The sequence below is a fragment of the Mytilus galloprovincialis genome, chromosome 12 (assembly GCF_965363235.1).
Source record: "Mytilus galloprovincialis chromosome 12, xbMytGall1.hap1.1, whole genome shotgun sequence".
In the NCBI taxonomy this organism is placed as follows: Eukaryota; Metazoa; Mollusca; class Bivalvia; order Mytilida; family Mytilidae; genus Mytilus; species Mytilus galloprovincialis.
Window position 1 is genome coordinate 9,336,314 of NC_134849.1, and position 26,618 is coordinate 9,362,931.

General features: G+C 32.3%; 1 protein-coding gene across 1 annotated transcript; it reads right to left on the reverse strand.

The window, feature by feature from the left end:
* Nucleotides 1-882: 882 nt before the first annotated feature.
* On the reverse strand, nt 883-25,822 carry LOC143055190 (polyadenylate-binding protein 1-like). Its single transcript, XM_076228329.1, has 6 exons — nt 24,967-25,822; nt 17,216-17,409; nt 13,147-13,682; nt 11,176-11,250; nt 8,809-9,009; nt 883-1,113 (listed from the first exon to the last, which is right to left on the reverse strand). The coding sequence occupies exons 4-6, from the start codon at nt 11,245-11,247 to the stop codon at nt 883-885; spliced, it is 504 nt and encodes a 167-aa protein (XP_076084444.1). The 5' UTR covers nt 11,248-11,250; nt 13,147-13,682; nt 17,216-17,409; nt 24,967-25,822.
* Between the last annotated feature and the right edge of the window lie 796 nt (nt 25,823-26,618).

Genomic DNA, 26,618 nt, shown 5'->3' on the forward strand with positions numbered 1-26,618 from the left:
ATCAGTGTTTGTACGTTCAAAGTTCGGTATTTTTTTTCCTCCTGTTTTAATTAATTGCAGGTAGTGATTCAGTTGAGAGAAATCAGTAAGACAATTGATAACGCGCGAGCCCGCGAACCGCACTTTATCTAAATGGATAAAAAGTGTCCGTCCATACATTCAAAAGTTCATTTAAAATCTGCAATGAGCAAATAAGACGAATTTCTTAACCTGTCGGGCAGCTAGCTGTGGTGCATACGTTATTTTATCTCTTATCGTTCGCCCCTCTTTTTATGATCTCATCACCACAAACTGTTGATATCCCAGTAGACAAAGCCTGTAGCAACATGAACGATGCTGTTCATATATGCAAATAACTTTATTTTGAATGTCTGTTTATAGAACATTTTTGTCTCTTTTAGAGAGTTGTCTCATTGGCAATCATACCACATCATCTTCTTTTTCTATATATAGCAACAGAAAAAATCCGTCCTTTTTCTTTTCTTTTGTACATGTATAAATAAAAAAAAATCGATGACATTTCCCGTCTTTATTCATTGATATGCTTGATACCATAACTTCACATTGATCTTAATAAATAACGATATCTAAATCGGGTTATTCGATCGAACATCTTTCTCAAATTTCGATTCGTTTTGAAGTACAAAATTGCACCCGTATTGTGATAGCGGTGTTATTCAGATGTGAATTCTTGAAATTCTAAAGATAAATAGTAAATTATCCATTTGGTTAAGACTTGACGGTTTACAAGGCGTAATTGAGTTCATTATATACATGAATTCCTTTAAGTATACAAATAACGGCGATCCTGAGGAGAATCAATAAAAAAGACGCTTACAAAAAATGTGTATGAGTAGCAAATGTCCGACAAAAATGAGTTGGTTAGATAGCTGTAAATATGTTGATCACCTGCTTTCTAATACTAGCAAGACGTTGCATGTACTGTGATGCCAAATGAGCCCTTCTGTCTTCTTTACGTTGGGATAGAGCCACATACAAAGGTTTGGATACAATAATCCTACCATCCATTTCTGTGACTGCCTTAGAAGCATCCTCTGGAGAACTAAAACACACAAATCCATATCCTTTAGATCTCCCAAATTCTGTCATAACCTTAAAAGAAATAAAGTGTTTCGGTTAAGAGTGAAAATATTGTTTATATACATATAAGCGTAATAAGAAGAAAAGATGAAAAAAGACCATTTAAAATTAAGGATGTACTTAGGTGAGGTTTTGGAATGTGTGTAAAAGAAGAGGGACGAAAGATACCAAAGGGACAGTCAAACTCATAAATCTAAAACAAACTGACAACGCCATGGCTAAAAATGAAAAAGACAAACAGAAAAATAATAGTACACATGACACAACATAGAAAACTAAAGAATAAACAACACGAACCCCACCAAAAACTAGGGGTGATCTCAGGTGATCCGGAAGGGTAAGCAGATCCTGCTCCACATGTGGCACCCGTCGTGTTGCTTATGTGATTACAAATCCGGTAAATAGTCTAATTCGGTAGGTCACATTCATGAAAGGGAAGGGGATTGTAGTTACGACGTAAGGAACATATCCGATATCATTTGTGAAACGGTTATTCCATAACGGTCAACCAACTCGTGATGGCGTCCGTAAAATTTACGAAGGGATGATTTCAACTTCACCATTTGGAACTCTTGGTTTAATAGCTTCCTTGTGAGCAGTAACCCTCTATCAAGAAAATCATGATAGGAAATGCAAGCACGGGAATATCGTATCAATTGGGAGATATATACCCCGTATGCAGGTGCTGCTGGAATGTTGCTACTTAGAAATGGAAAGTTCACAATTGGAAAGCTGAAATCATCTCTTTTGTCGTAAAGTTTTGTTTTCAACCGACCCTCATTGTCAATTTCTAGATGTAAGTCAAGATATGAAGCCTACTTAACTGTATCTGTAGTATCCTTTATCTCCAATTCGATAGCATAGATGCGTTCCACATAGTCACCAAATTTTGAATTGTTTAGTGAAAGAACATCATCTATATAGCGGAAAGTAGAGTTAAAGGATATTGCTAACTTCTTATCTTTCTTCCTAAGAAGTTCCTGCATGAAGTCAGCCTCATAATAATAAAGAAACAAGTCGGCAAGTGGAGGGGCACAGTTTGTTCCCATTGGGATGCCGACAGTCTGTTGAAAAACACGTCCTCCGAACGTTACAAATATGTTGTCAATCAGGAAATCAAGCATCTTGATAATATCGGTTTCAGAGAATTTTTTGTTTGAATCAGAGTGATTCTTTACAAAGTATGATTTATCCCTCCCTAAGACAAGATACTTGTATCTACGTTGGCCATTCTTTTTTATGAAGCAAAGTAATACCAACTCTTTCAATTTGTCTTTTAGTTTGGAATGTGGAATACTTGTGTACAGAGTAGAAAAGTCAAATGTTTTAATACTGTTACAAGATGAAAGAGAGTTAGATTGTATGTACTCTAAAAGATCTTTGGAATTTTTAAGTATCCACATCTGATTCACGCCACCTCTAGAATAGGCAGTTACACAATAACTTTGAAGCCCGTCTTTGATTGCTGATAAAATAGATGTTAATAATTTAGAAAGAGGTTTCGTGGAGCACTTGGAAGACCCAGCAATATACCGTTGTTTGTAAGGACACTTATGTAGTTTAGGTATCCAATACAGTGATGGAAGATCCAGTTCTTCATCTTTGGTTGAAATACCAAAGGAACAAAGAACAGACCTATGATTATCCAGGATTTCCTCTTTGGTAAGTGTCGTGAGGGTATATGTTGAGTTTCCAAGTGAATTGTCTATACCTAATTCGTTTATCAAGCAATTAATGTAGTGACTTTTACAAACAAAAACGATGTTATTTGGGGCTTTGTCTGCGGGGACAACAATATATTTATCATGGAGGTCGGATAAGTGTTTAGCAACATTTGGGTCTTTAAAGATTGACGTAGCATGGGCATTGATGGACCCATTCAGTTTCTTAATTCTGATTTGTATTAACGACCTCACTGCCTTAATCCATTCGGATAGAGTGTCTACGTCTTCCTTTTCACGTTTAGCCCATTGCCTGGCATAATCCTCGACTGAGTCCATCAAAATTTTAAAGTTGTATTTCCAATTGATGGATTTAGGCTCACGATATTTCGAACCTTTCGATAACACATTTCGTAGAGAAGTGTTATTAACAATGTTAAGGTCACCGGTAATAACGTGGCCAGCAGGATTATATGTGAATTGGGAACTAGCACAAGTGCAATCAGGAGGTTTAGACTTGAAGTCGTCAATATCGAGATTCTGCAAAACGCGTTTGTAATTGAAAATTTTAGTTGCAATAGGTTTGGTATAGGTATAAGAAATTATTGGTACAGACTGGTCTTTGAAATAAGGAGGTATTTTCGATTGAACTAATTTATGATGAAGGATATTGCCTAGGTTGACGCCATCGAGACCTTTGTTGGCAAAGGAAAGATTTAGAAAAGGTCTTTTCTCTTTTTCATCTTTTCCAATGCGAACTGGCTTGAATTGTCTGTGACTAGCAATATCCGAAATTATAGCTTGAAGTTTGTATTGGTTTGAATGAGGGTTTGTAACAGTGGATTCCAAACATAAATTGAACAGAGAATGAAGTTTTGAAAGGGGGTAATGAATAAAGTTTCGTGCGAATGTGATGAATACCTAACGGCTTTTGTATGAATGACAGCAAGTCATTAATAGAGACATCATGCAGAGAAGGTGATGTATAATGACGATGACCATGACTGCGTCTACGTCGAGGAGTCGAGTTGAAAATATTCATCACATTCACCGAGTTACACGAAGGACTAGATAGAATACCTATACCATCAATTTTGTCATTGCAGCCATACGGTGTTGCAGTTCCCAATTGTCTAATCCAGTAGTCTTCTTGTTGTCTACGGAGAGTCGTTGAAAGATTAGGGTTGTTAGAGCTGTGGTATATCTTTTCGATAAGATAAGATATTCGGGATCCTTGTTTTTTACCAGACGAAACAAGGTAAAATATTTGCCCAATACCATTCATTAATCTTTTTATATAAGACATATTTACTCATAGGAAGTCATTTGCAAAAAAAATAAGCAGATTTTTCTCTTGAGTTGACCCAAATAATATCAATGCAAATACAAGGTAAACGTTCGAGTCAGTCTTTTCCCGTCAAACTTTAAAATCAAATATCTCGAAAAGGAGCTGCATATTTTTAGCTTGTTTTATTCTTTAGAAAATGTTCTTCCAACGAAAAGTATCAATTTTAAATTCTTAATTTTTTCAAATTTCACCCAAGTACATCCTTAAGTATGAGTAAATAATCAAAGTCATTTTACACTTCAAAAACATTTTGAAATTAAAATAAACAATAACACTGAAAAGTGACATGTTAATTGCTACATACCACTTAACAGTGCTATTGTTAATACACTTACCTCTTTTTGTACGGAGGCCATTTGAATTGAATTGTTTGAAATGAGACTAGTCTTTGATAGCAGTTATAAAAACTAGGAACAAAACACATGATACCGTAAACATTTTCACATGATACATCTGCTAATATGTTTACTATTTTTGAACTACATATAAAGTACGAAGTTGAACATTATTGACGACCAAAATTCATAAAACTTTTCCAAATACAGCTAAGATAATCTATTCCTGAGTAATATATTTTCTATCATTCCTGAACAGACGTGAATTGGTGAATGCACTTGGTAACTTTAATTTTATTATCAGGTAAACGTAACAAATCCGCTGACCGATACAATGTGTTGTGTCTCTATAACTATATATCGGAGTACTAAATCTTGAACAGCTGCCTGATTTGAACATTTCTCAGATTTTATTTATTCCGATTGTTATATATGAAGCATGAATAATAGGACTATTATATTGCACCAAAAGGGATTGTGCTTGATTTCGATATGATGAAGACTTAATGTTTAAATCAGTTTAACTGAGGTCTTGAGCTGGCATTTCAGTAACTGCTAGAAGTCCTTGGTTTAATTTTATATCATTTATGTTTTGGAGAATAGTATGAGTTGTTCCCTTTTTCTAAACTACATGTAGTTCATATTTTTTTTAGAAGCCATATGAGGCCCACCTCCTGGTGCGGGATTTTCTTGCTGCATTGAAGACCCATTAGGGACCTTCTTTTTGATCGGGGTTTTCTCTCTTTGAAGTATTTCATAATTCCATTCTCAATTTTAAAGACTTTTTTTACTTATGTGGGACTTCTGGTATCTGCTCACTGCAGTCAAATATTAATTACAATTGAATATCCGGAATCTGTTTACAAACTATGGATCACGTAAGCAGTATATATTACGATCTTACAATCATCAATTTCAATGGGTATCAATAAGAATTGTTTTCAATTACTTACAATGAATTGATTCTAATGCTGATGGACTGTACTTCTCCAAGGATAGCATTAACTTGGAAGTTTTTGCTTTGTATCTGACAAGATTTTGAACATTGTTTTTGTAACTTTTTGATGAATTCAACAGATGTTCAAAATTCTATTTCAAACTATTTCTATTACCTAAAATTTAATTTTAGTTTGTAACCTGCATTTGTTTTCTCCCACTCGATTTATCGACTTTGAACAGTGGTAAAATTGAGAATGGAAATGGGGAATGTGCCAAAGAGACAACAACCCGACCATAGAAAAAACAACAGCAGAAGGTCACCAACAGGTCTTCAATGTAGCGAGAAATTCCCGCATCCGGAGGCGTCCATCAGCTGGCCCCTAAACAAATATATACTAGTTCAGTGATAATGAACGCCATACTAATTTCCAAGTTGTACACAAATTAAAATATTACAAGACTCACAAAGGCCAGAGGCTCCTGACTTGGGACAGGCACAAAAATGCGGCGGGGTTAAACATGTTTATGAGATCTCAACCCTCCCCCTATACCTCTAGCCAATGAAGAAAATTAAATGCAAAACAATACGCACATTAAAATTCAGTTCAAGAGAAGTCTGAGTCTGATGTCAGAAGATGTAACCAAAGAAAATAAACAAAATAACAATAATACATAAATAACAACAGACTACTAGCAGTTAACTGACATGCCAGCTCCAGACTTCAATTAAACTGACTGAAAGATTATGATTTCATCATATGAACATCAGGCACAGTCCTTCCCGTTAGGGGTTTAGTATCATATCATCATAACATATATGAGAAGAACATAACCCGTGTCATGCCAACAACTGGTTTTTGAATAAATGTGTTTAGTTCCGATGCAAAGACCCTATAAGTGAATCAATATTAACGCCAAAATATGCAATCTTTAATGACCTGACAACAGTATCGTAACTATATCCCTTCTTAATAAGTATATTCAAAGGTTTTGTTAGTTTTTGAGGTGAATACTGACACCTTTGTGCTTTATAAAGAATATTTCCATAAAAAATTGGATGTGAAATACCTGAACGTATAAGAAGTCTGCATGTTGAGCTATATTTACGAATGATGTCCTTATACCGATGATAAAATTTAATAAATGTTCTGACTAGTTTGTGATATCGAAAACCCTGGTGTAATAATTTTTCAGTAATACATAAATTTCTCTCGTTAAAATCTAAAACATTGTTACATACACGAGCGAATCGTACAAGTTGAGATATATAAACACCGTAAGATGGTGACAAGGGAACGTCACCATCTAAAAATGGATAATTAACGATAGGAAATGAAAAATCATCTCTTTTATCATAAATTTTAGTATTCAGCTTTCCATTAGTGATATAGATATCAAGATCGAGGAAAGGGCAGTGGTCATTGTTAGTATTAGCTTTATTTAAAGTAAGTTCAACAGGATAAATTTCTTTAATATACATACTGAAGTCGTCATTATTGAGAGCCAAAATATTATCCAAATATCTAAAAGTATTATTAAATTTGTTTATCAGATGTTGTTTCGATGGGTCTTTGCTTATTTTTGTCATAAATTGTAACTCATAGCAATACAAAAACAGGTCCGCAATAAGTGGTGCACAGTTAGTCCCCATTGGAATTCCGATAATCTGACGATATACGGAATCCCCAAAGCGAACAAAAATGTTATCTAGTAAAAATTCAAGGTCATATATAGTATCAAAGCTTGTTCAATTGACATAGTTTTTTTTTTGTTTATCGCTACTAAAAAATGACCTGAAAGAGTTTAAACATACATATTCACATTCTGACTTTTTAAATGCCCATTTAATTAGGTGTGTGAATTTTTTCTTAATGAGAATGTGAGGCAATGTGGTATACAGGGTAGAAAAATCAAAACTTTGAACAGATTCAAAATCACCAATATAAGCATGCAATGTATCAAGTACTTCCAACGAGTTCTTGACACTCCAAATTTAATTAATTCCACTATTTTCGAAGGCCTTATTTGAACAATTCATTATTAGGTTTTTAATTGTACCAAGTGTGCTGGTAAGAAGAATAGACAATTTAGTAGTGGAACAATGGCTTGACGACGAAATAAATCTATATTTGTAAGGTGTTTTGTGTAGCTTCGGAAGCCAGTACATAGTTGGGACTTTCATTGTATTTGGCTCTGCTTGTAAAGCGGTAGCTAAAAGTTTATGTTTGTTACAGATGTCGTTTTCTGAAAATGGAGTCGGTTGGAATGTTGGTGAATTGGTGATTTCTTTTTTCAGAACCTCAATGTAAAATTTACGTCAAACAATAATAATATTATTAGCAGCTTTATCGGCCGGGACAAAAACAAATTTCTTGGCTAGTTCTTTTAGTTTATGTTTGATACGAGAAATAGTTTCTTTGTGGTTATTGTTAATAGTAAAATGTTCTTTAAAATGTTGAATACGTATATCAACTATCTTCATTCAGCTTTTTCCCGTTTTATCCATTTCATACAGTAAGTATGGAGTGAGTCGTGGATGATATTACGACACTCATTCCAATTAATAATTGACGGGGGACGATATTTAGGTCCTTTACTGAGGAATGATTTTAACTCTCGGTCTTGAACGATGTTAAGATCTCCTGTTATAACATGGGAAATGGGTCCATAAATATATTCGGAGGTACTACAATTTCATGAAGTAGGTGTATTTTCACTGATAGTAACATCTTTACACAGTTGACTATAATTAAACACAAATTTCCTGGTAGATTTCTTGTAAATATAACAAATAAGAGGTAGCTCAGTATTGTCAAAATATCCAGGAATTTGTTCTTTAACAGAATGGTCGTTAAATATACCGGCAATATTTACAAAATCAAAACCTTTATTGACCTACTTTATTTTAATAAAATGTTTTTTATGATCTTCATGGCGATCAATTTTGGGAAATAGTTTAGAATAACAATATGCCATAATAATTTGAACAATTTCATACTTAGGACTGCTATATGAAATTGTGTTGCAATCCTCCAAAATTTTATTTAACTTATTAACCGGTAATGAACAGAGTGTTGTTAACAGATAATGTCTGCCGTTGTTTTTTGAAATAGAAATTAGGTCCGAAATATTGGTATGATTGGCCCGAAATTTTCTTTGATTGCGATTTGTTCTACGACTGTATAGTATACTACTATTGTCTTTATTTACCACATGTCAGATGTACTTTATATGCTGCAGTTTATGCGATATAAGCCTCAAACTGTATTTTACCTTTATGTTCTATTTGATCTTACGGACGACGGACACCAAGTGATGAGAACAGCTCACTTAACCCAGTGGGCCATATGAGCGAAACAGGTATATAGATGAGGTATTGGTTTAACTATCGAAAAGAAATCCTCTAAACTAAAATGAGGAATACCTTAGCACTAGTAATCGTTCCGAATTGCGAAAATTCTTCTCTCAGCCTTTCATCATCAATGTTGTCGTCCAAGTTATTTACATACACGTTAAGGTCTTTTGATTGGTTCTTCAATTCAGTGTGACGCTCCATTTTATTCTGTGCTTTTCCAATAAAGAATGTGTTGTCTCCGATAAGTGCACCATTCAGTTCTGCGACAGCCTGTGGAATGTTTTAATTAAAACTTGATAAAATGTATACAACTTATAACTTTTTAGGTTCTAAGGAAGAAATTGTAGCAACTCCTGATGTTGACAAATATCATAGTAACAGTCATTTTAACTACCAATTTCATCATTGTAATTGTATTATTATTATTGTTATTACTATAATAATTATCATTATCATTCCTACTACTATTATTATTATTATTATTTTATTATTATTATTATTATTATTATTATTATTATTATTATTATTATTATTATTATTATTATTATTATTATTACCATAATCATTATTATTATCATTATTATTATTGTTATCATTATTGCATAGCAATATGATATGTCCAACAGAAAATAACCAAACGCTAGCGTGCAATAAATTCTAATATTGCACTAATGCAATAATTCTTCAAAATTCACGATTTTATCAACGACAATATCTTAGTTTAAACAAATGTTTACTTTCAAATATTATATTACTATACAATCAAAGGGTTATTGCATGAATATTGGGGAATATCGTCCCTCGTAGAACATATATTGTACTCGCAAGCTCGTACAAGATAACATTCTACTCGGGACAATATTCCACAATATTCATTCAACAAACCTATATTATTATTATAATTATTATCATTATTATTATTATTACTCTAATCATTATCATCATCATTATTATTATTATTATTATTATTATTATTATTATTATTATTATTATTATTATTATTATTATTACATGTAGTGACTATAAATATTTCGTATAGGGTGCTCTAAATAAACATGATTAGTTACCATATAGGGTACGCAACCATATAGGGTTAGTAAGGAGTTACTTCCCTCAAAAAAGGAAACAGACAAGGAAACTAATTATAAACATATAAACGATTGATATACATTTATACAAAAACTTTAAAGCTAACACGTTGTTATTGTTGACATTTTTATTTTTGTATAAATAGGTTCTCACGCATGTTAAAACTATGTATTGAAGACTTAATCACTCGGTAAAATAGATTCATTACACGGTGAGCCAGTGATCTAATATGATATATATGGGGTCAGTAAATTCTATCTATATCGTATTAGGTCACTTACACATCATATAACTAATAGTATGCGTACACCAAATATCACAACCGGTTAAATGACAAACAACACGAATAGTATGGTATCATAGAATAAGTCCGCGAAAAGCTTGAATTTAAATATTGAGCTCGAGGTAGAAAAACAGACACACTATACAGGTCAACCAAGTAAGGATATCGATGGTGACCGTAAACCCTTTATCTGAATTGTAGATTTCAGTTATTTTTCTCAAAACTTTGTTTGAGCATTTGTTATATTTGATTTATTATTGGATTTTTTCAGGACTTTTATTTTCAAGACAGTTTTCACTCATGCTAAGGTTCGACATGATCTGAATTTTTATGTCTGACAGTTGAAGACCGGTTTTTTAATAAAAGGTTCCACTAAAGATGTATACGTTTTGTTTTAAATGCTTTAGAATCACGTTTAAAATGTTTCCGTTGAAGATGTTTTATAATGCCAACGCTTGAAAGGTATGTAAGAATGTCTTATAGTGTTGTTTTAAGCTTTAATTTTTTCCCCCATTTTCGTTTTTGTTAAGGGAGGTAAATATAATATCCTGAATTGTTCAACAGTTTGTTTTACTATCGTCTGAGAGTTCTCTCCCCTTTTGTATTTAAAATAATTGGTATATAAATGCATAACATAATATGTGGATGACACATGTAGATACTAAGGATATTTTGATTTGAAGATCTTAGCATACCAAAAAAAGGAAATGGGGCCAAGAACAGAACATAACGTCATTTTCTCTATTTATACTTTTGCTTTTATTGCGTCGCCATATACTTTTATACTTCAGAGATATATACAAAAGTGCTAGTTTTAAATGTTTGCATTTTTTGGGATAAAAATATGAAGAAATTAGTCTGAAACAACTCATTAATATCTTATACATGTTATAGGAGTTAAAACTTCTCTATATGATTATAACTTAAGTACACTAGAAATCACTTTTTATAAACTAGTTAGACATAAAATGGTAGAAACACCTTCTCTGAGCACTTGTTCTTTAATTGTTTTTGTTTGGATAGGGATATGTAAATTTCACGATTTTCAAGTCAAAGAAACTTACACTCAGAGCTTCGTCAGCATTTTCATAGCATACAAAACCAAATCCACAACCTTTTCCACTGATACCTGTCATATTCTGTTAAAATATTGAAGGGAAAATATCGTAATACTAAAGTCAAACAGCATAACGTTTTACAGTTTTTACCGCGAGAAAATAAAAAAAAAATCTTTAAAACTTTTCTGAAATTTATAATTGTGTTTAAAATACTCGAACAAATATTTTAATTCTATCACCTTTGGCTTCACCTACATATATTTCTATACACAAAAAAGAAGATGTGGTATGATTGCCAATGAGACATAATCACAAGAGACCAAAATGACATAGCAGTTTTAAAACAACTATAGGTCACCGTACGGTCTTCAACAACGAGCAAAGTCCATACCACATAGTCAGCTACTATAAAAGGCCCCAAAGTGACAATGAAAAACAATTCAATGTCATTATATTTTAGAAAAAAAACAGGGGACTGTTTATTTAAGTTCGCAGTCTGCCTTCGAAAGAAGAATGCATTTTTGGTAAGGTATCTTTTTCTGTTGAACTAATAGGGAAAATAGAGGAATCGAAAAAAGAAAAAAAAAAATACAGAAATTAGTTAAATTTTACATTTGTTTAGTTTGAATATAGCTTGTTTGAAGAAAAGAAAAGAAATATAGGTCACCGATGAATTAAATAAAAATCAAATTTTATGCAACTAATATGCATGTTTGCACCAAAGGAAAATTTTTTGCTGCTTGTTTTATGACATAAACATTTTTAAAGCCATTGGGTTTATTATTGTACCATATCATATAGTAAGAACTAATAGTGTTATAAATAAAAAAATGAATGAAAAAACAATCTTGCTGAAACGTTTGTACCCTCAAGACTCCTTGTTGCTTTCTGCCTCATGAATAGATTACCACAGTCGTATTTGGCCAAATGTTTAAGAATGTTTTATCATCGATGCTCTTCAACTGATTTTTAACAATATTTAGCCTTTTTTACGTCTTCTGATTCCAGCGTCACTGGTGAGTCTTTTGAAGACGAAACTCGCGTCTGGCACAAATACAAAATCTAAAACCTGGTATCTATGATGAGTTTTTTATGATTTTTTACCACAGGTTAGACGAGTTTCCGTCAAATATATAATTACGATGAATAAAAAAACAATTATAGGTAATTGTACTGGTTTAAGCAAAGACGAACCCAAACATTACAACAAACAATGTAAGGGTATGACTACACCAGTGTAAAACAGTTTAATTGAGAATATCTTTTCATTATTTTGAATATCATACCGAAAATATAATCAAATGGGTCAAATAGCTCTATAATGCTCCACAGTATTTTATGACATTACAGAAAATTAAAATGCAGACTTGATCATTACAAACTACATGAAATGACACAAGTCGGTTATCGTCTAATTAACTTCAAGATACAGATTGTAACATGAATCAGACCATGTACATGTTGTAGGTCAGATAACAAACTTAATTTCAATTTTACTTGGATAGGTAGTTGTTGCTCGTATGACAATTTAGACTCTAATTTTGTTTTATGGTTTTAAAAGGGTCGGTGTCGTTTTAATGATATAAAATGTTCCTGGTATTTGTTACTAATACGTAACGTGTTACACTTATCTGGTTTGTTTGGTTTGCATTTGGTTATTATGTATCTTAATAGATGTCTTATTTATGAAAAAAACAAAACATATTACATACATTAATTTAGATTCTTCTCGGGTACTTTTTAACGGGCACTTCATTGAATAGAAATGGCATTGCATTATTGTCAGATTGATTAGATAATGCATATATCATGGAAGTCAATCCAGAAAACAGCACTTCAAAAGCATTACATTTAAAAGTGTTATTTATTTTACCATAATATCAAAATCTTATCTTACCTTATTTTAATGATCTATCTCCATGCAATCAGTAATTGTCAAATATATTTCATATTGACAAGGTAGTTTTGTCTACAAACCTTTAAACTAGTGATATTCCCGAATGGCTCAAATATATCTCTCAATTTTTCTTCCGACAAATTGCCAAAATTCTTAAAGTATAGATTATTAAATTTCTTTTTCTTATCATCCTTAATTTTGTTGTCACTCTTTCCAATATTGACAGACCTGAAATATTTATCATACAGTTTAGAATTGTGGCAGATCTTTATGTTTAATCAAATCCTAGTTATTTTTTTCTTAACGGGATTCTCCTCCTCTTTCTCCTGCTTTAAAAGTGTTTTTTTTTCTTTATTCTACCATAATCTCATCATCATCATCATCATCATCATCATCATCATCATCATCATCATCATCATCATCATCATCATCATCATCATCATCATCATCATCATCATCATCATCATGTTCTAAAAGGTAATGGATACAAACTATGCTTCGCTTTCTTTCCATTTATCAAGATTCCACTGACGTTTTTCGTTGCACTTTTTGCTTCCTCTGCAGTCTCAAAATGTACAAATCCGTATCCTCGGGATCCATGCTCATCACGTTCAACCTTTAAAATAAATGTTTGTATATACCTTTATATAAGTACAAAATAATGAGTTGTGGCTAAGAGGGTTTAAACGATAGAAGAATTCGAGCAGGCAATCAAAAGCACATATTGGTCTTTTATTGATTACCATACTGGGTGGATATTTTTTCATTTGAGAGGCAAAATGGTGACTCAAAATGTTTCATTTCTCGAGCGTTGGTCTTCAGTAGTTCCTCTTTTGTATAACGTTAACAATTTCCGGAAACTATATAATATGTCACTGTATGTAATAACGGCCGTAAAAAAGATCTTTTAAAAATCGTATAACAACTCATTGACTGCAAGATGCATGTTTAGAAAATAAGAATGTAAATAATAGTACTGATCAAAAAATATTCTTCAACCCATAAATACCATTTAATAAACAACTTACAATTAGTAAATGATACATGTACACCCTTGTGATGCTAATTGTGTATATTGAAATCGTTGCAAGAATATAATGGGATATTTAGAGGGCATTTAATCAGAAGCAAATCAAATTGATCTATAAAAAACATGCCTGAAGGCAGAAGCCTGTAAATATTGGGTCACACACATAACAGTCTTTGGTAAACCATAATAAAGGAGTAGGTCCAGTAGGACCCTTTTTTGGCCCCAAAATATAGTAATTTTACAAAATTGTTAAAATGAAATGTTTTAGTTATTTATTAGAAAGCAGAATGCTTCTGCTACATAAATATGGGCTGTTTGTGACCATACACTGCACATATATCGGGTACTAGCATCATTAAGTCATGCTAAATTACTGAAATCTTCACAATTTTAGCATTTTAGTTAAATTTGAGACGGTTTCCGTCTTAAATGAAAGTGGCCGCATTTGTGTTCATCAATGGGACTATGAAAATAGGAGACATCAGAAATGATCATCAACGAATTATTGTTTCATATCCTTAACTAACCTAATTTTCATTAAATTGTGTCGCCAACTGGTGACCTCTCAACATGTTGGTAGACATATATGTTTTTTTTTGTGCTCAATTTTATTTGTATCAATCAGCTTTTATGAATATTTTTTCTTTTATGATAACATGGTGGGTTGGACCACCCTGACACAGGCTTATTTCTCAATGATTGTAGAGGCTTTCGTTTTTCGCTGTTTATCATATTTGCTTGCTTTTTGCTTTTGTATATCAATCAAACTGTTGAGTTTCTCGTCTGATTTTTTTACATCGTGTTACATGTATGGCTGGGCCATGCATAGGTTGCTCATTATGCGGTAAGGGTTTTACTCATTGTTGAAGGATTTGTAGTGACCTATAGTTACTAAAAATTACATCACTTGATCTACGTTTGTTAGTTGGCGCATCGAAATCCATACCACATCTCCTTATTCCTGTTATTTTACATTATACAAGACTACAATATTATCAAATAAATGTTAATCATTGTTAGTAGTTGTCTGAATTTTGTTAACAAAAAAGCAGCTATGATCAGCATGATCAGTGGTGATGTAAACAAGAGTGCACACGCTGAAATGTCATGTCTGCTTTACCGTGTTTACTTATAATTGAATTTATGTATAAAGTCTGTAATATGTAGGTTTTACTACAAGTATCACATAAACTTTACATTATCAATAATCCAGAATCACATTATTAAAAAATAAATTTGTTAATTATAATTTTTAATAATTGATGAGGAAAACTATATATAAAAAACTGTATTTTACGAAAATCTTTAGACACCTTCATGAAACGTTAAAAAATATGCATCACGACACCAAATATCCATTTTGTATGTAGTAAACAAACTTTTGTTGCTGTTCAGTATTCTGCATCTATGTTTATGTACTAATTACTATTTCAAAAATGAGGACCAGAAAAATTTTGCTCATTCTAACAGAATTTGTCAGATATATAAAAATGAAGTTTCTCACTCTGTGCTTATGTAACTTTATTATTTTTGCTCTGGTCATGTGATGTCCCTTATTTGGTACCCAGTTATTATAATCTGTGATTGAATGTTGAATGGAAAGAAAGTGTAAGTTTTCTTTGTCATTATGGGTTGCGTCGTGTTTATATGGAAAAAGAATAACTGTTAACTAATCATTTACTGATAAAATTGATAATGTAAATGGGGAATATGTCAAAGAGACAACAATCCGACCAAAAAGCAGATAATAGCCGAAGGACACAAATGGGTTTTCTACGCAGCAAGAAAATACCGCACCCGGAGGTTGGCCTCAGCTGGTCCCTAAATAAATGTGTACTAGTTCAGTGAAAATGGACGTCATACTTAACTGAAAAACATATAAATGAACTAAAATTAAAAAACATACAAGACTAACAAAGGCCAGAGGCTCCTGACTTGGGACAGGCACAAAAATGTGAGGGGGGGGGGTAAATATGTTTTGTGAGATCTCAACCCTCCCCCTATACCTCTAGGCCAATGTAGAATAAAAAAACACACAGCAATACCCACAATAAAACTCAGTTTTAAAGAAGTTTGAGTCCGATGTCAGAATACATGTAGGTAACAAAAGAAACTACGCAAAATGACAATGATACATAAATTAACAAAGTACTGCTAGCAGCTACTGACATGCAAGCTCCAGACCTAAATTAAACTGATTGAAAGATTATGTCTTCATCATATGAAAATCAAGCACAATCCCTCCTGTTAGCGGTTTAGTATCATAGCATCATAAAATATATGAGAAGAACATAACCCGTATCATGCCAACTACTGGTTTTAGAATAAATGTGTTTATTTCCGATGCAAAGACCCTATGAGTGAACCAATATTAATACCAAATTAGGCCACCCTTAATGACCTCACAACAATACCGTAACTATATCCCTTCAGAATAAGTCTGTTTAAAGCTTTGGTTATATTTTGAGGTGAATGCCGACATTTTTGTGCTTTGTAAAGAAAATTACCATAAAAGATTGGATGTGAAAAACCTGAACGTATAAAATGTCTGCATGTTGATTTATATTTACGAATGACGTCCTTGTACCGATGATAAAATTAAGTAAATGTTTTGACTAGTTTGTGATATCGAAAACCCTGGTGTAATAATTTTTCAGTAATACAGAGATTTCTTTCGTTAAAATCAAATACGTTGTTACATACACCAGCAAATCGAACAAGTTGAGATATATAAACACCATAAGATGGTGACAAGCGAACGTCACCATCTAAAAATGGATAATTAATAAAGGAAATGAAAAATCATCTCTTTTATCATAATTTTTGGTATTAAGCTTTCCTTTAAAAATATCAAGATCCAGGAAAAGGCAGTGTTCTTTGTTAGTATTAGCTTTATTTAAAGTCAGTTCGGCAGAATAAATCTCTTTAGTGTACATACTGAAGTTGTCATTATTGAGAGCCAATATATCATCCAAATATCTAAAAGTAATAAATTTTTAAATCATATGTTGTTTCGATCGGTCTTTGCTGATTTTAGGTAACTCCTTTAGGTGTTGTGTAAACCCCCCCCCCCTTTTTTTAGTGTAAAGTAAAATCCATTATTGAAACAGTTTTCTTACCTTACAGGATAAAATGTTTCCAAAGGCAGATAAGGTATCGTATAATGCCTTATTGTCAATGCTTTTGTCAAGATTCTTGATGAATACCTTGGCAACACCAGATTTTCTCAGAGATGGATCTCTTTGTGACCACATGATTCTTGTTGGTCAGCCTTTGATGGTGTCAAAATTCTTTGTGTCAAGAGCTCTCTCAGCTGCAAAAGATACATGTGTATATATATGTTCACACCTGCATTTTATTTTCATGATTATTTTGCATATTTTGCATTAAAATTCTTTATCAGAAAAGACATTTACAATCCAACTGATTACATATATAAAAGTTTTTACAAGTTTATTAAAATCTTGTAAGTCAGTGAGGAAAATTTGTCAGTTGTATTTTGAATATGCATATTATGCATTTGAACTGTTTGATGGACATTTGTGCATGTACATTTTGTTTGTACTACCCACTTTTCATGTACATTTGTACATGTATTAAATAGGGATGGTTAATATCCAGTCTCAAATATTTAACTCAAAATGATGATTCTTTCAAATTCGTCTTTCAGCTCAGCTTTTCTCTTATCCATTAACTGTGCTCTACCAGCAAAGTCCTTTCGTGGATGTTTAAATTTTTTAAATCTTCAATCGCCTATTTAAAAAAAAAAATTGCTCGGTATGTTGTCATAAGCTAATTAATTCAAAGCATGTGGCAATATTTAAAATACTACGAAGAACGAAAATTGTCCGGATTTGCGTATGCTATCTAGAAAACACTTACGATGCCTCGGTACTGTAGAACAAATTCATATTTGTCACTCTTTAAAGATTATCTTCTAAAATAGTAGCAATAGAAAAAAATGTTCACTTGAATATGATATCATGTGAATCAGTTTCTAAGATTAAGAGAGAAAAAAAACACTTAATGTCCTAAATCTTTGTGTTCTAAAAGGGTTTCAAGTTCATGGTTCGACATTTAAAGTAAAAGCTGCAGTGTATTTTCCAATTTGCAAGTAAATATTATGGGGACGAAGTCCCAAATAACAGTTGAAAAATCAATAAAAAAAAAAAAAAAAAAAAAATCGGGAAATTTTCATTGTACTAATGAACACAAAATCGTTCAATTTTTTTGATATCATGTTTTGAATTCCCGCATCTGCGCAGAAATCTACAATGTACTTCCTGTTTCCGGTCTCGTTTGTATGAAACTTTGAGTAAAATATATATATTTATCAGTCTAGTATAAAACACAGGGACTCGGTTAGCAGATTAAAATTTTGTAAATCAATGTTTTTAATTTATTTTTTTATTATTTCCTGTCTATTTGCATTACTATATTAACGTATTTAACGTTGCCATCACTATTTCTTTGTTTTCTGGCAATGTGCAGTTTACTATCCATATCCATATACTGAAAAAACCTAAAGGGATCTAAGCCACCATCTTGAATTGCCTTCCCTACTTTAGATAAAAAATAATTAAAAATATTAATAAATTACTATTTACCTTACAACAGCCCTCATTTTCTTCCGAAATTATTCTTCTATCACATGCATATTTTGATTTGTGGATTAACAGAATCCTTACGCAGTTTCAGTTGCATTCGTGTCAGAATATTCAAATTTCCCGGCGAAAGCAACGTATCATTCGGAAACTTCCGGGTTGATGCGTTTACTACAACGATAAATCCTTATAAACAGACGAGTGCTGTTCCCTAACTTCATACATACGCCACACCAAGATATCCTTCATATGAATTGAATATCAAACAAAAATGTCTTTGAACAGTTAGTGCATGTATTGTTTCAATATCAGATTATCCTCCTATCCTTCCGCCCATTGAAAATATCAAATGATTGTCCCAAACTATCGGGTTGTATTTCTGAGATCTTCTGACATCGTCCTGATATTTTTCAAATCATGGATTTATGTAGTACAACATTTATATAATCAGAGGAGTATGTATGTATATGGAAAAGGGGCCTACTGATTGAACTTCATACATGCATGTATGATAAGTTAATATACTTTTTCAAAGTATTACTCCAAGTTGACCTACCAACCGGCCCTCCCCTTTTTTTATATCCTGGTACTGTTAGTAAACCTTATAAATCCCATTGAACGTGTCAATATTTTAAGTAACTTCTTCATTTTATTGATGTGTCTACGAAAAAGTCAGTGATTTATGTTACCCCGTTTGAAGAAAGGTTCTATTCGTTAACATGGTTAATAATTTTGCGCTCGATATGTAATAATAAATCAGGGGACAGCACTCGTCTGTTTTTAAGGATTTATCGTTGTAGTAAACGCATCAACCCGGAGGTTTCCAAATGATACGTTGCTTTCGCCGGGAAATTTGAATATTCTGACACGAATGCAACTGAAACTGCGTAAGGGTTCTTTTAATCCACAAATCAAAATATGCATGTGATAGAAGAATAATTTCGGAAGAAAATGAGGGCTGTTGTAAGGTATATGGTAATTTATTAATATTTTTAATTATTTTTTATCTAAAGTAGGGAAGGCAATTCAAGATGGCGACTTAGAACCCTTTAGGTTTTTTCAGTATATGGATATGGATAGTAAACTGCACATTGCCAGAAAACAAAGAAATAGTGATGGCAACGTTAAATACGTTAATATAGTAATGCAAATAGACAGGAAATAATAAAAAATAAATTAAAAACATTGATTTACAAATATTAATCTGCTAACCGAGTCCCTGTGGTATAAAATAGGAAGGGACACAATACCAATTTCATTTTTAATAATTCCTTGATATGAAAAAACGTTACCTGATGATAGCATTTCTTTGTTTACATTGCATATGACGTCATAACTTAAATACGTCACAACTAAAATCCCTAACAACAGGAAACGTTACGGTATTTCCGTTTCTTTTTTTTAACAAATATTTAAGCTATAAAAAAATAATTCATACAGACTTCGTCCCCATTTACAGGTAATGCCTGCCTCGTATTAAAAGTTAAAAAAGTGAAAAACACAGAATCTAGTCTTAATTAATAATCTTTTTATCAATCAATCGTTATATCAATCACCCCGACAGTGTTAAAAATCAGTATAGTATTATCCTTGTCTAACAATTAACATTATTAAATATACTGGTCAATCAGAGTACAATTCTTTTGTTAACGAAGAGCAGAGGACAATGGAGAAAGGCATACAACTTTACAAAGTTATTAAAAGTTTGCAAAGTACTGAGTTTCAAGAAAAAGTTGTGTGTGAAAAAAGAATTTTTGTTATTATTTCTCACTTCAAACCCCTAACATCTAACCAAATATGTGAAAATGTCGACACGAACCATTTAAATTTACGATATGGGCAGAAGCAATAACAAAAAAGCAAACATCACCGCCTACTTGAAATATTTTGCGCATATTGACCAAGTGCATGAACCTTATTTTAGAAGTTGTCAGATTGAAAAACGGATGATATAATCTTGCTTACTCGGGGAAATTAGGAATCTCAAGTTAAGTTGTCTTATACAAATACATAGTTATCACATATGGTTCTTAGTTAACCTTATTTATAAATATCAGAAACAGCTTTTGATTTGTGTGTGTATAAATGGAACATAGCAGTTACACTTATTTAAGACACATTCAAAATCTTTGTTCACACAATGTGACGCTGAAAAAACCAACATCGCATTGACTACAAGGAAAGTCCAGCCTTAATTCCTTGGAACACAATTAATATTGTGATACTGAAAAAACGCATCGATTGGAAAATTACTTCTAGGTAAAGACTAACCTTATTTCTTATGAAAGCATTAAATAGTGTTAAACTGCATGTGAATATGACACAAATAAAACAAATGTATGTCATTATCATTACATGAAAAGCTAATGCAAGGATGATACCTTAATTGTACAAGTATTAGATACATTTGTTGTAAGCCAATGATTTGAACATTAAATACAAGCTTGGCACTAAAACAATCAAATAAAAGACAAACACAGACAAAGGAATGCATAGATTGTTGTATTTAAAGGCAATGAAAAATAATAATGTACCTTACCGGTGATGATATGGGGAGGGGCAAACGAAAAACGAAAAGATTCAAAGCATATTTTTAAGCCTAAAGGTTGAAAGTATCTCGCCTTTCATGCTATTCAAAGATTTCTAGGAATATCAAGTTTTCTTATCTAACACAAACATTAAAAAAAAATTATCAAAGGTACCAGGATTATAATTTAGTACGCCAGACGCGCGTTTCGTCTACATAAGACTCATCAGTGACGCTCATATAAAAATATTTATAAAGCCAAACAAGTACAAAGTTGAAGAGCATTGAGGATCCAAAATTCCAAAAAGTTGTGCCAAATACGGCTAAGGTAATCTATGCCTGGAATAAGAAAATCCTTAGTGTTTCGAAAAATTTAAAGTTTTGTAAACAGTAAATTTAGAAAAATGACCTCATTATTGATATTCATGTCAACACCGGAGTGTTGACTACTGGGCTGGTGATACCCTCGGGGACGAAACGTCCACCAGCAGTGGCATCGACCCAGTGGTGTACAAGTTATCAAAGGTACCAGGACTATAATTTAGTACGCCAGACGCGCGTTTCGTCTACATAAGACTCATAAATATGATGAAAAAGATATTAAATTCAGATATTGATACACATGGAAGAGAGCGATGTTAAACAATTTTCAATGATAAAAGACAATCAAAGTCTTGAAACACATTTTTATATATAATATGACACTACCTCCATTATTTTCATATCAGGTGTACTAAAAGAAAGCATCACCGAATGTTATAAAAAGTAAAATAACAAACATACTGAACACCAGGGAAAATTCAAAACAAATGACAAAATCAAAACCTCAAACACACCAAACGAATATGAATCTACTGTTATATTCCTGACTTGGTACAAACATTCCCTTATGTAGGAGATGATAGATTTAACCTGGTTTTATAATATATAGGATAACAAAAAAAATATTAAAAAATAAAATACCGAACTTCAAGGTAAATTCAATCAGAGAGAAGTAAAAAAAACTGATAAAATCAATCACAAATACCAAGCCACGTCATTATTGTGATAAGCATTTATAATTTCGAAATTGAAATCGCTTCGTTTTCACAGACTCTGGTACTGTGATGTCCCCTTCTGTCCTGTTCGGGGTAGATGTTCAAAAATGGAAGATTTTATTTCCACTAAATTTACCAAACTGTCAACAAAACAAGTTAAATTATAAGAAAAAGGTTTTGGAAAATTTCCTTACAAAGGTATAATATATACGAACTTCATTCATGTCTCAACTCATACGATATTGAGAGGTATAAAACAGAGTCTAAAGAAAAAATTATTAAGCCATGTTTTTTTTCTTCAAAGAACGTGTTTTGTTGGCGTCTTTGTCAATACTTTTTCGGAGTAAATCTTATATTTTGTAAAGTCACCAAATTGAGTTCAACCTTTTTATTTGCCTTTCATTTTTTCATATTATCATGATTGTTAACGATGTTTCTTGTAATTTCTTTTATATTCCCATATTTGAAAACTTTTTTTTCTTAAAGGACAAGTATACAACATGTACAAATTTGTATTCGAACATGTTTTTGATAGAATGCATCCTTTGAAAAATTGTAAAAAAAGTATATTTATGTGAAACTTTTCAATTTTATCAAATCATTAGCAGATCCCGGTATTTAATCCCATCTCATAACACCAAATATAACACGACGATGATAACCAGGTAGTAAAGCCATAATTGTTTGTCTCATTCTCGTTTGTCTGTTGGCCACGGTATTGTTTCTATTTGAGATTTTCTATCCTTCCAGTATATTGCGTCCGTTTTACTCATTTGTGATTAGTTTAAAAACCTACCATGTATTGTTCCAGTGAATTATACAAAGAATGATAGGCATGCGTCTGACCAGAACAACAGGGCGAAACAAATCTCTTTAAACTTTTTATTGAATTCGTTTAAGCAGTAACAGCTAAATGGCTGTAATCAACGAAGAAATATGCAGCATAGTTGAATTTCTGAAGATTTGAGGTATCTCAAAACAGTTTCTAAGTACTTTTTAGATTGATAAAAAAGTAAAAGTTTAACATAAAAGCTATTATACGAAATTTCACCGCTTATTAGCGTAGTCCAATATCAGAAACTGTCACAATCCTCTTTCGGAATTTACTACCATGAATCTGGATCAGGTCAAGACATTGTATTTGGTTATCGAATGTTAAAATTCATATGCAGTATCTTTCTTCGCTGTGAATTAATCAGCTTTCTTTTAGAAAATCTTAAATGCGAAAAGAAATATGATTTATGAGTTAAAAATAGCAAGCGTATCAAGTCCTTTTTATTTACGATGAACCCTGAACGTTGTATATGTTGGGATAAACAGAACATTAAACGGTTGAATTCGTTTCTATGTAGCAGAAACAAACGGAATAACATTGGCGCTCAGTTTACATTTATTCGGAATGAAATGTATCGAATAAGAAAACCAAAAATCAGTAGTTTACCGACCTGCTAATCTCATGAAACGATAATAAATCAAATGAAAGTCACAATCCAAAACTGAGGTGATCACATTTACCCCCACCCAAAAAAAACGAGACCTGGGACCCCACCAAATCAAACTCTTCATGAATTTACACCTTTTTCGACAAAAATATTAAAAGAATTAAGGCTCAGATAGTCTCTCGTTTAAAAGAGTTGTATGAAAAGTTGAACGATCAACTGTTCAGGATTTCAATTGGAATATTTCTTTGCTTTACAACAGCTTACGCAGATATCGATGAATTTATTGAGGACTTATCATTGTTAATTAATGCCAGACATGATTTGACTTGGTTGATTTAAATGGGGTTATAACATTAGCTAATAGCATACAACTTGAGTAAAGAGATTGCAAATTGCTGACCTAATCATGTTATGTTCGAGAAGTTTTTACGAAACTGCAAATTGAACAAAGCAGACCGATTTTGACATACTCAGCAGCGAATCTATAGTAAATATGTTAAATACTGAGTAGTGGTCTATGTGTTCAGCACAACAAACGTGTTACGCAGTTAACGTGTCAATGTGAAACCATGAACAAACAATATTCGAATACAAACAGGACAGGAGTTAATTCAATTCGTAAGTATGTTGCTGACACAAATGGACAACACCAGCGTACGGTTTAGTCCGTTTCTATGTATGTTGGCGTTTGTTTCTGTAGCAGTTCAGTGTTTCTGTTGCTCAAGTTGTTTCCTCTTATAGTTGATGTGTTTCCCTCGGTTCTGGTTTGTTACCCTGATTTGTTTTTCTTAATCGATTTATGGGCCTTTATTTACATATATACATACTAATTTCTAGTTTGTTTAGACTCCTACCATAAAAAAAGAGGCATAAGAATAAAATAATGCTGTTTTCATTTTTTTTTTTTTTTAATTCGATTTCTCGGAAATATTTTGTCCTCAATGCTCTTCAACTTCGTAATGTATTTGGCCTTTTTAATATTTTTTGATTTGAGCTTCACTGAGGAGTGTTTTGTAGACGAAACGCGCGTCTAGCGTAAACATAAAATTTCAATCCTGGTATCTATGATGAGTTTATTTAGATGTGAAAGAACATTCTTATTCAAAATAACCAAAAGGAATTATGATTTGTAGACTACAATGCAATTGAGACATCGCGATATGTTTGCAATACTGACTTTTTCCTCCTCTTTGACATCATTCGAATGCAACTTTAACATGATTTGCTCTTTTTATAATCAACGCTACGGGTGCAACTTACCCTTACGAAACACCAGACTACTGCACTTTCGTGATATTCGTGTGGCCCAAACTTTGGATTTCTATGTTCTTTTGGTAATATAATGTCTTCAGGTTTCCATATACAATTATGAACTTGATATTCACTGCATCTCGTTTAGTGTATGCGAGTGCCAAATTGAAATGATGATGTATATCCAATCACTCTAAACTATAATATGTCAGATTTGATTATTTATCAAAAACACATTTTTTTAATGCAACAGCCCTTATTCATTTTTTTACCGATACTGTCAGAGATTATATTTTTATACGAACTACCTTTATGTTATATCAGGCTAATTTTCTACTCTCAGTGTTCGTGTCTTCCTAATATCAATGAATCTTAATTACACACAATGGCCACATATGGCAATAAATTTGACTAGTTGACTACTGAGATAATATTCAACTGATTGTCTAAATATTTTCATCCTTAAATCTAAATTATTTTAGTGTAGAACATAGCGTTTAATTGTCACAAGGTATTGCACATTAAAAGTGTTTACCCCTCCGCTCATTGCACTCTCTTTAAATTTGGAGTAGGTTCAGTAAGACCCCTTTTTGGCCCCAAAATATAGCAGTTGTCCAAAATTGTGAAAATGTAACCTTTTAGCTACTTATTGGAAATAAGAATGCGTCTGCTACACAAATATGGGCTATTTTTAACAATACAATGCACATATATCGGGTACAAACATCATTAAGACATGCTAAATTATTGAAATCTTCACAATTCTAGCATTTTAGTTAAATTTTAGACGGTTTCCGTCTTAAAAGAAAGTGGCCGCATTCGTGTTCATTCATAATATTGAAATGTAAGTTGTATCTTATGATAATACATAACATATATAAAGGTTAAGGATGAACACGGATGCGGCCACTTTCATTTTTGACAAAATTCATCTGAAAAGTGACGTTTTTTTGCATATTTGATAGATTTTTCATATTTTAGCTTGAATCAGAGCGTTTTTAATGATTAAATCAGTTGAAATCTTTCATATAAACTAATTGAATCAATTGAAATAGACACTTAAGTGTTTAAAAAGTGTCCACAATCTTTCGTTAGATGAACCTGAAATTTGAGGCCAAAATTGGCCCTTACCGGACCTACTCCTTTCAAAGAGGTGGTTGAATAGTTCTTACAATTTTATTGAAAAAAAAACATGAAGATGAATTTGTAAATCAGTCAAGGACCAAATCTCATGGTGACCAAAGTGAAAATTGTCAATATGAAAATTGAACGTCAATTAAATATAAAATACCAAGTTTGGAGAGTATCGTATGACTAGTTCTCTAAATAAATTTATTTACCCTCTGCCTGTTGTACTACCTAAATTAGTGTCTTTTTTGTTGTTTGGGATGAGAGATGGATATATAACCTGCCACGTCCTGTTTATGTTTTTCTTTGTATCGATCTGATGATTTTAGCCTTTTTCAACTGATTTTCATACTTTGTTCTTGTGTTGTACGGTTACACTACTGTTCCAGGTTAGAGGGAGGGTTGAGCGCTCACAAACATGTTTAACATCGCCACATTCTTCACGTGCCTGAAATAAAAGAAAGATGGCGCCCATGAAGGTTTGATGTGAATTTGTTGCACAGAGTTTTGTGTTTTTATGCATTAAGAGATAT